Source organism: Cherax quadricarinatus, chromosome 19 (assembly GCF_038502225.1).
Source record: "Cherax quadricarinatus isolate ZL_2023a chromosome 19, ASM3850222v1, whole genome shotgun sequence".
Lineage (NCBI taxonomy): Eukaryota > Metazoa > Arthropoda > Malacostraca > Decapoda > Parastacidae > Cherax > Cherax quadricarinatus.
This window is the reverse complement of record NC_091310.1, coordinates 29,389,994-29,404,899: the sequence shown is the minus strand read 5'-3', so window position 1 is coordinate 29,404,899 and position 14,906 is coordinate 29,389,994. Positions and strand designations below refer to the sequence as shown.

Genomic DNA, 14,906 nt, shown 5'->3' with positions numbered 1-14,906 from the left:
CTCCTCCTGTATGTTTTGACCTCACAAGTGATTTTTATATCAATGCACCACACAGAAACAAGCAGGTATATACAGAGAAAGATTGAGGGGAGGCTGGAAAGGTTCCTAAGTGACGCTTCAGACCACTCGGCCACATATGCCTCAAAAGCTAGTGCATGGTGCGTGGTGCATCGATATAAAAATCACACCTCTTCTGTGAAGAGGTGAGTCTCCACCTGCATCAAAGTATCTAGAAATAGAACTGTTGGTAATTAAAAATAGAACCACTGATATACAGACACAGTTCTGTGAATGCCATTGCAGTAACATGAGTAGTTACAGTTAGAAAATACTAATAAACAATAGTTGTAGCTCCTGACTTCCATCCATTTACATCTCTGTAAATTTCATATATTTTTTTCTTTAATATGGCATGGTATATTTTTAACCCTGTTAAGTAATTTAGTTTATTCAGGCACATAAATACAGTTACACAAGTCATCATACATAATAGCATATATGTAGGTTACCTAAAATAACCCCAAAAAGTCAGTGACTATTTCCATTGGGGTCTTTGTTTCATGCTGACTTTATTAACCTTGCTTCAAACATCTAGACACAATAATATAAGACAGTCCTTAATTTAGACAGAGGTACATATTTCTCAGCACATAACCTTGGTGTGGACTTTTCAAAGTTTTCTGCTATCTGTCTTTTTCCATGTACTCCCATGTATATTAAAAATTATTTACCAATAAACTACAAAAATTGACACGCTGTGTAGATTTCCATAAAAATTAATATTTCTATATGTCATTTATTAAAAAAACTGGCAAATATATTAGTTTCTTGCATAAAAAAGGAAATGTGCTGGATTCCTAAGCATGCATTTTAGATAATGCACTGAAAATGACGTACTGTATGCAGTATATGTAATGGGTCTAAGGAGAAGTTTTTAAACAATCTGCATGTGGCAATCCTTAAAATGCCAGCCTCTCAAAAATACTTAATTCTGCTGTGCCTGTTTTAGTGTTTCATGTACATATATTGAAGCTTGGTATACTTGTACTTCGTCTACAACATTGAAGCTTGGTATATTTGTACTTTGTTTGCATGCAGCATTGAAGCTTGGTAAACTTGTATGTCATCTGCAACATTGAAGCTTGGTATACTTGTACTTCAGTTATAACATTGAAGCTTGAAATACTTGTACTTCAGCTGCAACATTATAAAAATCATATTATTTTTAATTCTTTTCTTGCAACATTTTCAAATAAAATTATCCATGTACATTTCATAGAAAAAAATATCTTGATGTGATCTTTAAATTAAAGAGTGGCTCAGAAAGCCAGCAGAAAGTTACAGTCAGTGACCTAAAGCTCCACTGAATGGCTCATCATTTGACTTGAAACCAGTATCAGGAGAAATTTTTCCATTTCTCCTGAAAAAAATGTAATACCAACCTCCAATGTACTGTGTTATCAATAAGTTCTGTTTCAGCCTGATTCAGTGTTCATTCATTCATTAGAGGTTCGCCGGTACTTCCGGCCCGGGTCTTCTCCATATGGTGACCCGGCTCATGATTCAGTGTTTTTATAATTATTTTGGTTTTACTTAATATAGTGTTCATAATATTTGTTTTGCAGATTATGAGAGATTGTAGGCTTTGCATTTAAATACCCAGGAGTCCAAAACATTTGACTAAAGGCATGAATATACTGGATTTTATATTATTACTATTTATATAGTTTTTAGTTCACTGTGTACCCTTTTACTATGTCCATTGCTGATCAGGGTAGTATACATGATCAACATTAATTCAGCTTTAATTTTTTTTTTCATGGGTTAACAGACTTTTTTTCATTTGATAAGCAAATTATTAACTGTAGAGCATGACTGTACAGTACAGTACATTGATTACCTTTATTTTTTCAGGCTTCAGCAAGAGTGGTGAGCGAGCTCAGCGAGGCAAGATGGTCTTCCTCCATGGTGTATTGTATATGGAAATTATTGAGGCATGTGACCTTCCAGATGTTGACACTTCTTGGTTTCGCTCCTCAAAGGATGTTTCAGACCCTTACGTAACTGTTGATACTTGCTGTGGGGGCAAGAAGACTTGCCGTATTGCTAAGACATCCATAATTTTTAACTCCTTAAATCCGCACTGGGGAGAGAAGTTCCGTATCGAGATGTGTCATGAAACTGAGTCTTTGTTATTCACCATCAAAGACTTAGACTTGGTCAAGATAGAGTGTATGGGCTTCATGAGCATCAGAGCCGAGGACTTGCTTCAGGAAGACCCAGTTACTGGTTGGTTCCCACTTCTCGGCAAGGATGGTAATCCATCTGGTTCAGTCAATATTGCTCTTCGTTATCTTTCCTCTTCATCTATCACCCGATCTAATGAAGTCCTAGATACGGTTTTCCCATTGCGCGTAGGATGTAGAGTGAAGCTGTACCAAGATGCTCACACCCCTGCTGTCCCTCCCCTAACTGATATTCTTACTAGAAGTGGTGATCCTTATGAACCTTCACAATTGTGGATAGATATTTCCAGAGCTATTGAAAATGCCCAGAAGCTCATCTATATAGTTGGATGGAGTATAAAAACAGACATCACTTTGATACGTGAGGGTGAGAATGAAAACTTTGGAGAAGTTTTGAAAAGGAAAGCAGATGAAGGTGTGAGGGTCCTGGTGATGGTATGGAATGAGGCCATGAGCACAGATCTATATACCCCAGGTATCATGGGAACCCATGATGAAGATACTAGAATTTTCTTTGAAGGCACTGAAGTAGAGGTCTTCTTGTCCCCACGTCAAAAGAACAAAGGAAAAATAATGGAAAATAACTTTGTCTCTACTCTCTACACACATCATCAGAAATGTGTGATCGTGGATGCCGAAGTTGAGGGCGAAGACAGGCGTCGTCTTGTTGCTTTTGCTGGTGGCATTGACATTACTGATGGGCGGTGGGACACTCCAGAACACCCACTATTCAAAACTTTACCAGATTGTCACCAAAATGACTTTTATAATGGTATATGTCAATCCAGTGTGACAACCGGGCCACGTCAGCCATGGCATGACATTCACATGTATATTGAAGGACCAGCTGCAATGGATATACTCTCAAACTTCATTGAACGCTGGAGGCGTCAAGCTCCTGATCGGGAAAATCGCTTACTTGGAATTAATGAAGATGATTTTGTCTTGGACTGGGAAACTCCTGATGAATCTGTTTGGAGTGTTCAGTTTTTCCGCTCGATCAACTCTGATTCGGCACAGTTTGATACTAATGCATTAGATCGTCTTCTGTCCCGAAAAGGCAGGTTGTATGAGAATTCTATCCAGACAGCATATATTCATCACATTAGACGTTCTAAACGTTTCATCTATTTAGAAAATCAATATTTTCTTGGTTCAGCTCATGGATGGCTTGTGCAGGAGGCCAAATGCCCTCACTTGATTCCAATAGAAATCACAACCAGAATAACCAATGCAATTAAAGCTGGTGAGGATTTCCGTGCATATATTGTTATTCCTCTACATCCAGAAGGAGATCCCACTTCAACAGCTGTACAAGAGATTCTTCACTGGCAGCACCGAACAATGGAAATGATGTATAGAAAGATTGCTAAGGCAATTCGTAAAGCAAAAATCAGTGCACACCCAACAGACTATCTTAGTTTCTTCTGCCTTGGTAAGCGTGAAAGTCCTGATGAAGTGCCCGATTGTCTTGAAGAACCAAATCCAGACTCTGTTGCAGCTAAGGCACGAGATAGTTTACGCTTTATGATTTATGTTCATTCCAAAATGGCAGTCTTCGATGATGAATATATAATAGTAGGATCAGCTAACATAAATGAACGTAGCATGAGTGGCAATCGTGACTCAGAAATGGCTGTTGGTGCATTCCAGCCGCAATTCACAAAAGAAGAATTTGGAGACTCTGAAATTGAAGGTGATGTTAGAACTTTCCGACTGTCAATATGGGCAGAACACTGTGGCTCGCACATGGAGGAGCATTTGTCACCTGCATCTGTATCTTGTATGACAGCAATGAGAGAGCTTGGTGAGGTAAACCTGCAAAAATATATCTCCCCAGAGGTTGAACATAATGACTCTCACTTGATGACTTACCCACTGAATATAACTGAGGAGGGTCGTGTGGAATTGAGAGAGGATTGTCTTACGTTCCCAGATACTGGTGGATCCATCACTGGCAAGAATTCTAACTTTTTACCAAATTCTCTTACCACATAAAAGAGCTGTCCAAACTCTTGGTGTCAAAAATTACTTGGGCATTATTGTATCCCAGACCTAAAAAAAGGCTTAATGCATGACATGAGCTGCTTCATGACTGCTGTGAACATAGTTGTTCATTCTGGTAATAGATGCAATGGAGCAAGGGGTCTCATGTGAAATCTCAATTTTCAGCTTAATATGCTTGATCATCAGTGAAGCAAATCTGTTGTACTGAATTCTTTTGTTTGTGATTAAGCAACAAAAATTACCCTAGAATTAAGTCCAAACTCCTCTTGCCTTGCATTTAAGGTACAAATCAGTAGATAAATGCATTTTTGTACTGATACATGAGCTGTACTGTAGGGGTTAGGCTGTCAGATAATTATTTTGTGTTTATGGATTTTTGTAACCCAGATTGTAACATAACAAATATATGTACTGTACATTTGCTATGATATCTTTTGTAATAATAAATTCATTTTATAATACTGAAGAGGGAAAATATGGGTTATCACTAGAAAAACTTTCACTGTTTTTAAAAAAGTGAAAGTTGATTTCTTCCACTGTTTATATCTTCATGGTTACTGCTACTGTTTACTTGTGTGTGTGTGCATATATAATATGAATGCGTACATGTGTATATGAGGTTACATGCATACACAGTTATGTTTTGTTAAGCTAAAATTTTATGACTGTCCATACCAGCATGGAACTGAGTAGAAAACTAATGAGATTAAAAAAAACAGGAATAGATGATTAGCATTTTGAAATATATTGTATAGATATTTTCATTAAATAAAGCAGATAGAAAATAATGTATCAAGAGATACTGTATATTGCAGCAGTGTACAATATGTGATAGATGAGCTTTTGAACAATGATAACTGAAAATAAAAAAAGTTATATAGATTATCTGAATTTTTTTCATGCTCATGTAGACTAGTCATGTGATCTACATGGTACTGTGGATAGTAATATAAGTTAGGATAATATGAGGGAGCAATGGAGCATTTGTGAGAGGAATTGTATTGATGCATATACAGTGGACCCCCGGTTTACGATCAGCTCCCAATGCGACCAATTATGTAAGTGTATTTATGTAAGTGCGTTTGTATGTGTATGTTTCAGGGTCTGAAATGGACTAATCTAATTCACAATATTCCTTATGGGAACAAATTCGGTCAGTACTGGCACCTGAACGTACTTCTGGAATGAAATAATATCGTAAACCGGGGGTTCCACTGTAATTTAAAAACTGAAGCATATTTTTTTTTTTCAATTAAAAATACCATATTGGTAGATGTAGCTTGAAAGTTCTGTTGGAGTATGAGAGCTTTCAAGCATACCTGAGATCAAGTTGAGGTGATCTCAACTGGCTACAGTTAGTGCTTGTAAAATTAGTTTGAGTAGAGGATTGAGCCTCGTTAATCCTTGTGCCGACTAACTCTGACCTCTGGTATAGTGCTTCACATAAAGTATAACTAAAACTCTGAAATTACTTCTATCACTCAATAATTAGACCTGTAAATTAAATATTATGAGAAATTCATGAGGGATTTAGTGGTCAGTGCATGGTAATCACGACACTACATTCCATGAATCCTGGTAAAATGAGGTATGGAATTACTGTAACAAAAAAAAAAGTGCAGCTTAGTGAAAGTCTGAGAGAGAGGTGGTAGTGTGTTGATACCTGCAGTTGAGTGAGAGATATGAAAATGATATGAAAGCTTTTAAGATTATTATTAATATAATTATTGGGAAGTGCTAAATCCATAGGTTCAAACAATGTCTATGGAATGGGAGGCAGTCAGATCGAAGGAAAGGAAGGGGTAGGTTCAATTTCTTACCCCCATACCAGCATCAAGGCATTGGCCTTGAGGTGAAAACTTATAAATTATAAGTTTAATATAAGCATTAGTAAAAGGAGACTGTACTATACAGAAGATGGAATGATTATGATTTTATGTAGTATTTGGATAACATTGTAAATAAGAATTGTAGTGAAAAGTGGAGATATTTATCATTTCTGTTCTCAAGGTAAATTGCCAGATTCAAAATTAACCTGCTATTTACAGAGGAAACTGACTATCATATAACACACTCATACTTTGGATATTAAACTTTCATTTTGTCTAACTGATGCACTAAGCACTCCAGTTCATACTAATACTCCTCCTACTGATATTCTTATGTCTATTTTATTTCCTGCTCTTCTAGCTCTTATAAAGTATTGGTGAAAGTAGACACTCTGTTTCATGCTCTTCGATTCTGTCTTGTTAAATTGCCCCAATACACAACATTCCTCACAGAATCTCAGTCTTGGTTCTCTTTCTGCAATTTTTCGTCCACAGAGTTCTCTCTCTCTCTTCACTGGAAAATTGTAGGTTTCCTACTTTATTCTAAGCCAGGTACTTCAGACCAAGCCACTTCTCATTATAATCCTCATCGCTCTTGCTAGTTGGAACACTTGGTTAAAAAATGTTTGGTATGGTACTAAGAAACCCAAAACTCTCTCTTTTGTTACCAGTCTGGCTTTCAGAAGGGCCATTCTACAAACTGCCCCTTAATCTTCTTTGATACATACATCTGCAATGCCTTTGTTGATATCAGTCAGTTTACTTCAGATTTTTTTTTATTTTGAGAAAGCTTATGATGCTTTCTCTTAGGCCTCTAAGGCAATTTGTCACTTTTCCTTAGAGATTTCTTATGAGACATTTGTGTGTTCAGGCATATAACATCTTTTCCCCTGACTCTGTACAAGCTGAAGGCATACCTCAAGGCTGTGTTTTAAGCACTATGCTCTTCATACTTATCATTAATGACCCAGCCTCTATTCTAACTTGAAATATCCATTCACCTATATATGTAAACAATTTTGCTGTAGCTTGTGCAGGCACAAACTGTCTTCTTGTAAGAGCCTCTTTCCAGTATGCTATCGCTTGTGCTTCCAGCTGGGCTACCTCTCATTGCTTGAGTTTTCTATTGCTAAAACAAACCATATAACATTTACAAGACAAGTAGGACTACGTAAAGTTCTCACAGCAGGCGAAGAAAATCCACTAAAAAAACTGGATTTCTGAGCTAGCCTTCATAGAGTGTGGATATCTCACTCTACCCCTACCTTGAGCACCAGTGAACATTTTTCCTTTTTTTTTTTTTTCATGTGATGATTATCCTCATTATACACAGCTTGCTGGGCAGTTCATTTGTGTGCCATACACGAGCTCTGATGTGCATGGGGAAAGTCCATCATTGATGACTCAGGAAGGAAGATGTGGGTAGCAGGCTCTTCCAAGGTTTAGGCAAGGGAATCCACCTGATCTAATTTTTTTTTTTTATAAGAAACTTGTTTCCTCTCCATTACCCACTCACATTTGGGCAACATATTCACCATACTTGTAGGAGCAAGGCTCAGGGCACAAGCTGTTGTAGCCCTTCCAAACAAGAAGGCGGCACCCCATTAACCCTCACTGTTCTATACCTGTATGGTTCCCATGTCCCTAAAGATGTCTTGGTTTTGGGCCCTCTCCCTGGAAACTTGCATAACTTCCCTAAAAGCTGATTGTTGTTGCTGCCTGAATTTAATTAAAACTTTAGTCCAACTTTCTTGGGGGCTGATAGACAAACCCTTCTTTGTGTACATTCAGCTCTATTTTTATCTAAACCAGACTAGTGACCAGCTACATTGTTCAGCCTTTCCCGCTACTCTTTCTAAACTTGGCCTTATTTATCATGAAGGATTACATTTGTGTCTTTGAGCTTTTTGATTTTCCTCAATTGAGAGCTTGGTAAACAGGTAAACACCCCATTTTTGCAAGATTGTCTCCACTGTTTTGTAACTTCCATGACCCACATGATTCTGCCACATAACTGACAGTACACTTACAAGATATTATCAAGACAAATTTAGTTGTTGACCCCATTCATTTTTAGTATTTCCTCAATGTATTCATGTTCTTAATAAATACTTTAGTTCCCCCTCCCCTATGTGTTCACTCTACATCTATTCCTTGCTTCCTTTTGAGGAGCATGGGTTAGATTCTGTGCCCAAAAACTCACCTGCCCACTACAACCTTATACTCATTCCTGAACACTCATTCTCATGCCATAGCTGTATATGCTGATGTCTGTCAGTCCCTTGATGGCCCTCTCAAATCTAAGTTACTACCTAGAATCATTAATGGAAGTCAGTAGTAAGGGTTCAAGCATAGGACAGACAAAGGTCACAAGTGAAAATAGTTATGTTCAGGTTGGCCATCACTAATTTGGCATCATTGGGACCTGTAGTGTGCCGGATTAGCGAGTTTGCCGGATTACAGAGTGGTTAGGTTAGAATACACTTAATTAACCTATCAGTAGAGACTTTCTGCTATATCTTCCTCATTTTCATCACTACTTTCTCCTCCACTTGCTTGCTGCTGTGGATTTACAACCATGTGCACAATTTCTGAGTCAGTTTAATGATGAAATTTGAGTCAGTATAATGATGAAATTTGAAATTATGCTAGCCAAAATTAGTGCCAGATTACTGATGGAACTGGATAACTGATTGCCGGATTAGTGATGGCTGACCTGTACTGTCATCTCACATGAACTAGTAGACCACCTACTTCTCCTATTTATTTTTTTGGCAGAATAAAAATGAAGTATATATATGATACTGAACAAATGTAGTGAATTTAGTCAAGTGAAAAATTATGCCTTGCACAAATTAATTAATTCTGATGACACATGTAACTATAGAAATTAGTACAGTGATATATAAGAATTTTCAGTCAAAGAAATAAGGCAAAATTAAAAAAATGAAGAGATTACAAGGATATGCTAATAAAAAATGAGCATATATAGAATGTTATCACAAATAATGTAAAAATGCTTTGCACCATTGATGTGTTGCACTTATGGTGTTTAGCCACAGAAAAAAAAGATATATATAGTACATATTTTTATTCTTTGTCTAATGACTGGATTATGGTCAACCTGTGCAATATCTTGGCAGCTGTAGCACATTCATTATCAATCACTGGAGGAATTTCTTTGCATGAAGGTCAGTGCACTTAGAGAGTGGCTATAATATTCTAACATTGTATCTGTGTGGATTACTTAACTAATTGAACAAGTTAAAATTATGGCACCCTCTGATTACAAGGCTCTATGTTATGGGAGGCTTTTGCACAACTTTCAATACATTTACTTGAGGTAATTAATAGATGTACTGTATGTATATAAACAGCTCTATACTATTGAACGCCAAAGTTTTTGAAGTTAAAAGTACAGTCATACCCCGCCGTAAGTCATTAATTGGTTCCAAAAGCTGTGACATAACCCAGTTTTTGACGTGAACCAGACATAATGCTTTAAAAATGCCTTAATACGACAACATCAACTGTAAAATCAGCGTAAATAACTCATGAAAGAATATAACTATCGCTAAACCTTAAAGAACACTAAAAACACATTTTAGTCGTATTTTTTAAAGAATGATGAACACAATTAAAAAATTATGTTAATACCTTGTGATTTGCCCTTAGTGTGACAAAAACACCTTACAAGTAGCATAAACAACACACGAAAGAATATAGCTCTTGGTAAGGCATTAAAGAATATTTTAGTCTTAATTTGTAAAGAATAATAAGTAAAATTATATTATTTACCTTAAACAGACACTTTTTCACTTTTTTCATACCTTTTAATCATATTTAACTTCCATTGTAACCACAATATGCTTGGAATCACTTAGAACCCATGGCTAACACAGACCCAGTAAAGGAGTAATCACAAAAGTAAGTGAAAGGCAAAACAAGCACACAATTACAGCACGGGCAAAAATGCACGTGGCATTTCCCTGGTTTTGAATGAGAACCAGCAGCAACGCTACCACGCAACAAGATGGCGGAACTACATAATGACGGACATTTGTTTACAATTTTCCAGTGTAAATATTTTATTGTATCTACATACATTTTTTTATTTTAACGTGTTTTTATTGTATTTAAAAAAATTTTTTAAGCTTCTTTTATTGTTAATTTTTATATTTTATTTTAAGTATATTTTTAGGGAAAAATTTATTTATTTCATGTCCCATTATTATGATGTAGGTAATGTTGCTGAGTGACATAACATCAGACGTAATGACGTTTGCTGAACTGAAATTTACTCTAGAAATGTGGCATAAAGGCAAATTTGACAGAAGCCGAAATGATGTAAAGCAGGGTATGACCGTACGTAGCTGTGAAAAACTCGCACTTAGGAGAAGAACCTTTTGATGACATTTCATACCATCCTGGACAATAGTCCAGGAGAGACAAAACATGGTCATAAGGTTCCTCTGCTAAGTGCAGGTTTTTGGTGAATTGTTCCAGCCACAATAATGTGATTTTTTATTCTCCAGTTGCCTTATTCACCCATTCATGTGACATATTCTTATGACTTGGTTAGAGACATTTTATTCTCTTGTATATATTTTTTTACTTTATTATGCAATTAATTTTCATACACATAAAACAATAAATATATTTTATCAATATTATGGTATTCCTTGATAGTAAGAATATGTTTAATACTGAATATTGTTTTAATTGAATCTTCTCCATTTTTAAATATTCTTCCTGTCATGTATATACAGTTATACAATGAATTTGTATTTAATGAATCAAAAAGGTTACAAATAAAATTCAGTGTACATTTATTTATCACAATTTTTTTTTTCAATTAATGTCTATTATACAGCCTCTCAATACTTAACGATGAAGTTCCGTTCCTAAGACCACATCAGTAAACAAATTTGTCGCTAAGTGAGGAGCATACTCTAATGGTAGTGAGTTTGTATCAACCATCTTTGATATTGTTTTAATGTCACCTTTGCACCATCTATAACATTTCTGGTATATTCATAAATGCTTATACAGTAATGTACTGTATAGGGTAATAAACAGAATAGAGGAAATCTGCTCTAATATACATTATCTAGGTACGTATACTGGTCAGAGAGCCTATCGTAAGTCCGAGGCATCGGTAAACGAGTACGTCGCTAAGTGAGGAGAGGCTGTATATATATTTAAACATCTTGCATAATTTTTTATGGCATTGTTTCATGGAATTTTTGGTTTAGAACCATATAAACTAGTCCTATTAATGTTTATCCTAGGTGGTAATCAGTTATTTTTAACATCTCAAAACCAATGTAAATTGATAAGTTTGGGTATAATTGTTTTTTGTAAATGTTTATAAAAATTCAGACAGTACTGTAATACTTCGAATGTTCTTCGCATATGTGTACCATATTGTATATTAAATTTTATTCAGGATTTTTTTTTGATCATCTTGCAAATTATATTATTAAAAAGGGGCTCAATAACTAGTAAGTAACAGTATGTGTGAAAAAAGTGAATGAAAAATTTTCAGGGGTACAGAAATGTTGCATTAAAAGAGTGACATATGGTTGATTCTTATGAAGTATATATTATACAGAGCATAAGGTAGTCTGTGATATACAACTATTGTAACATAGATTTATATAAAGTGAGAGCTACTTAATGGGGAACAATATAACTTTTTAGAAATAACTGCTTGTCAAAGTTTGCCATATTATAGCAGATAAGATGCAAAAAGTTATTAATGGCCATATTGGTTTTACATATATAATTCAACATTCTGCTTAGTTTAAACTTTGAGAAAGTATAATGTATGGGATAATAAGAGTAAAGAATATGCATTGTTGCAAAGTTTTGTTGAATAAACCACTATTTTAGAAAACTTAACCAGTACAGTTAGGTTTTATTGCTTAGTGTGGTTGGCAACTGCATGTTAAGGGACATACAGAAGTTTTCCAAAAATCATAAACATACAGTACAAGCATGCATGAGAAAGTAATATGCACTGTATAGAGCAAAGATGAATTTTTTAATGTGTTACTGAAGTCACTTGAGTATTACAGTACAGCATGTCGGTACAGCTGATAATGTTGAAGCCCTTAAAAAAATATAGTAAGCTTGATTGAGAGTATTTTTAATTGCTTACTTTAAAATGTTTCATTTGCTACTACATTCTGATATTCTGTAAATTGAACAAAATCAAATATATATATCTGTATATGCTGTGTGTGTAATTGTCTCTTTGTGATTACCTATTTTAAGCTTCAGGAACAGAGCTATTGATCTTCCCCAGACAAGAGCCTGTATGCAAGATTGGCGAGAGGCTTCCATGAATTTCAATATCCTCTCGTGTACAGATTATTCAGAGATGTCAATAATATTACTTCATTTAGTTGTCAGCCCCATTTATTGTGGCTCTTCAATCTCCACATTTGAACTTTGGCCACATCTCTATCTTTCCTTTTCATTCCATCCCATATTATACTTTTCTTCATCTCTTTGGGAAGTTCTGACTATTGAAGTTTGTTCCTTCCCCCTTCCTTACCTCTTCTTTGAAATTCATTAACATTCTTAAGCCAATGCAGTGTACAATGGTATTTCAAAATTCCTAAATGTGGTAGGTTATGCTCCTGCTGTTCTAGATAGGTAAACATTTACTAGCTGGCCATCATTTTCAGCAGTTCTTTTTGCTGTCATACACACTGCAATTGTTGTATGTTCACCTCTTCATTCGTTCTTTCAGACCCCCACAGTGCATTACAAGCTATTTAGAAATTCAACTTCCCACATCCCACTGTATTTTGCATACAACAATGATTATTTCTAATTTCTAGCAAGATCAAAGTAGTTTTTTGCCAAGTTCTGGGACACACTGATATTCAGAGAAATGAACATACAGACTTGGTCACTCAATAGGTACTTATAAACTGCCAATCCCCTACAGGAAGGTCCCTTTCTCAGATTATTCTTGAGAACTCTCTCTACATTTCAGAAGTCACTGGCACTAATTCTGGTCAGAGTTAGTGTACAACAATTTTTTTTTATCAAACCACAATTGGGTTCTTGGCCATCTTTCCATCACTGTCAGATGGGCCTCTTAAAGAAGGTTCCTTGATATGAGAGGCTCTTAATCCAAGGAACTGGGTTTGACCTCCCCATCCTTTGATCAAACCTGACTCCTTCCAATTCCCTTCCTTCTGGTGCTGATAATTCCTACATGTTTACTTCCTTTATAAATGTAATAATAATAGTGACAGGTGTGGGAAACTGTACTGCCAGAGTTACAAGTTAGACCACCTAGATGAAACCCAGCATTTCACTGAACACTGCCAAGCTGAACTATTGGCCTGCCATACCTTAGACTGTTCTCTCAATTATCAGAGAGCATGCAGAATTCTCTTTCAACATCTTCAGTGTGTGACCTCTTTGATAGTCCCACAAAAATCCTTTATTGGCTTTCTAATAGAAATTATCCATTGCATCAAATTTGACACTAATTTTGCACTTGCATTAAATGCCAGCTCCACTAATGCCCACCCATACACCACCACACCACAGTGCTACATAACCTTCATGGGTTTAGCTCTTAATTTTTAATCATGATAATATACTTATGTGGCCCAATTTCGGTATTTAAAAGTTATACAGTAGCACCTACTACTTCTTAAGATTCCAGTGAAAATAAATCATATTGACTTGACTGGGTTATCCTATTTTAATTTCTTCATAAGGTTACTATACAAGATCATGCTAAAAATGTATACCCATTTACAAAACAATAAAAATTATTAACTCCCTTTACACTGCTCTACCACTTGATTTGTGAAGAAAAACTTTATAGTATGCTATTGGTAATACTGTTTTATCTTAGTTTGAAGCTGTGCTCTCTTATTCTCTTTTCCATCTATATTTTTTATCAGTACCAGAACAGATATGCAAAAAATTACTGAACGAAGTCTAAGGCAGTGGATGGAGTAAACTTGTTTGGTATCACAAGCAAAGGTTTTGAGTGCTGCAACAGCTATTAATTTATAAAAATTATTTGGTAAATTTAACACACAAGATGAAACACCATAAACATAGCTCTGCTTCTGTACTTATAAATAAAAAGGTTATCACAAAAAAGGTAATTAACACATAATTATAGCTATTTTGGTGCTGAAGGTTTTAGATTCAAATAAAGTTGTGGATTTTTTATGAATTCCATTGTTTTACTTCCACCTCTCTAATTACTGTAATAAAATGATTAAATACTGTACAATGCAAAGAAATAAAATTAAATGTGAATTAGACTCACAATTTAGCAAAAGATAAAACATTCAAAATCTCTTTTTTTTCAAAGGAGCAAAAAACCAAGTCTAGAATTTATATTACTGATAAAATAATCTAGTAGCTTTTTTTAAAAACATGGCATATAAAATATTCATGTAGCAAAGTTTTGCATATATGTACCAGACCTGCTGAGGTCTCTGTGATAATAAATTTACTGAAAAACAAGTCGGGTAACTTGGCTTGTGTACCATCGCCATTGTTCTAAAGAGCAGTTCATGTACTGTCACCCACCACTTCAATACTGTTAACAGATCATTAGAAACTAACACATTCCTGTCAATGCTCAAGATAGCAATTGATATAAATAACTATATTTAACATGCCACTGTTATCCAAAATCTTTGAAAAATTAATCCACAAGAGACTACACTCTTTCCTAGCCCCACTCAATATACTCAACCCCTTCTAATTTGGTTTCAGACCAAATAAAAGCACAAACGATGAAATTATAAAAATGCTTTACTCACTTCATGCA

The 14,906-nt window shown here is 35.4% G+C and overlaps 2 protein-coding genes across 9 annotated transcripts in view; both read left to right on the top strand.

The window, feature by feature from the left end:
- LOC128688273 (uncharacterized) overlaps nucleotides 1-14,300 on the top strand; it is a 61,031-nt gene extending 46,731 nt beyond the window's left edge. For all 8 annotated transcript variants that reach the window (XM_053776009.2, XM_053776011.2, XM_070086603.1 and 5 more), the window contains one exon: nucleotides 1,915-14,300. In XM_053776009.2, the coding sequence (XP_053631984.1) occupies nucleotides 1,915-4,244 (2,330 nt within the window). In that variant the 3' untranslated portion in view covers nucleotides 4,245-14,300. The remainder of the gene's footprint in view (nucleotides 1-1,914) is intronic.
- Nucleotides 1-14,906, top strand: part of LOC138852929 (sorbitol dehydrogenase-like) — a 614,649-nt gene that overhangs the window by 442,959 nt on the left and 156,784 nt on the right. The gene's annotated exons all lie outside the window — the stretch shown is intronic.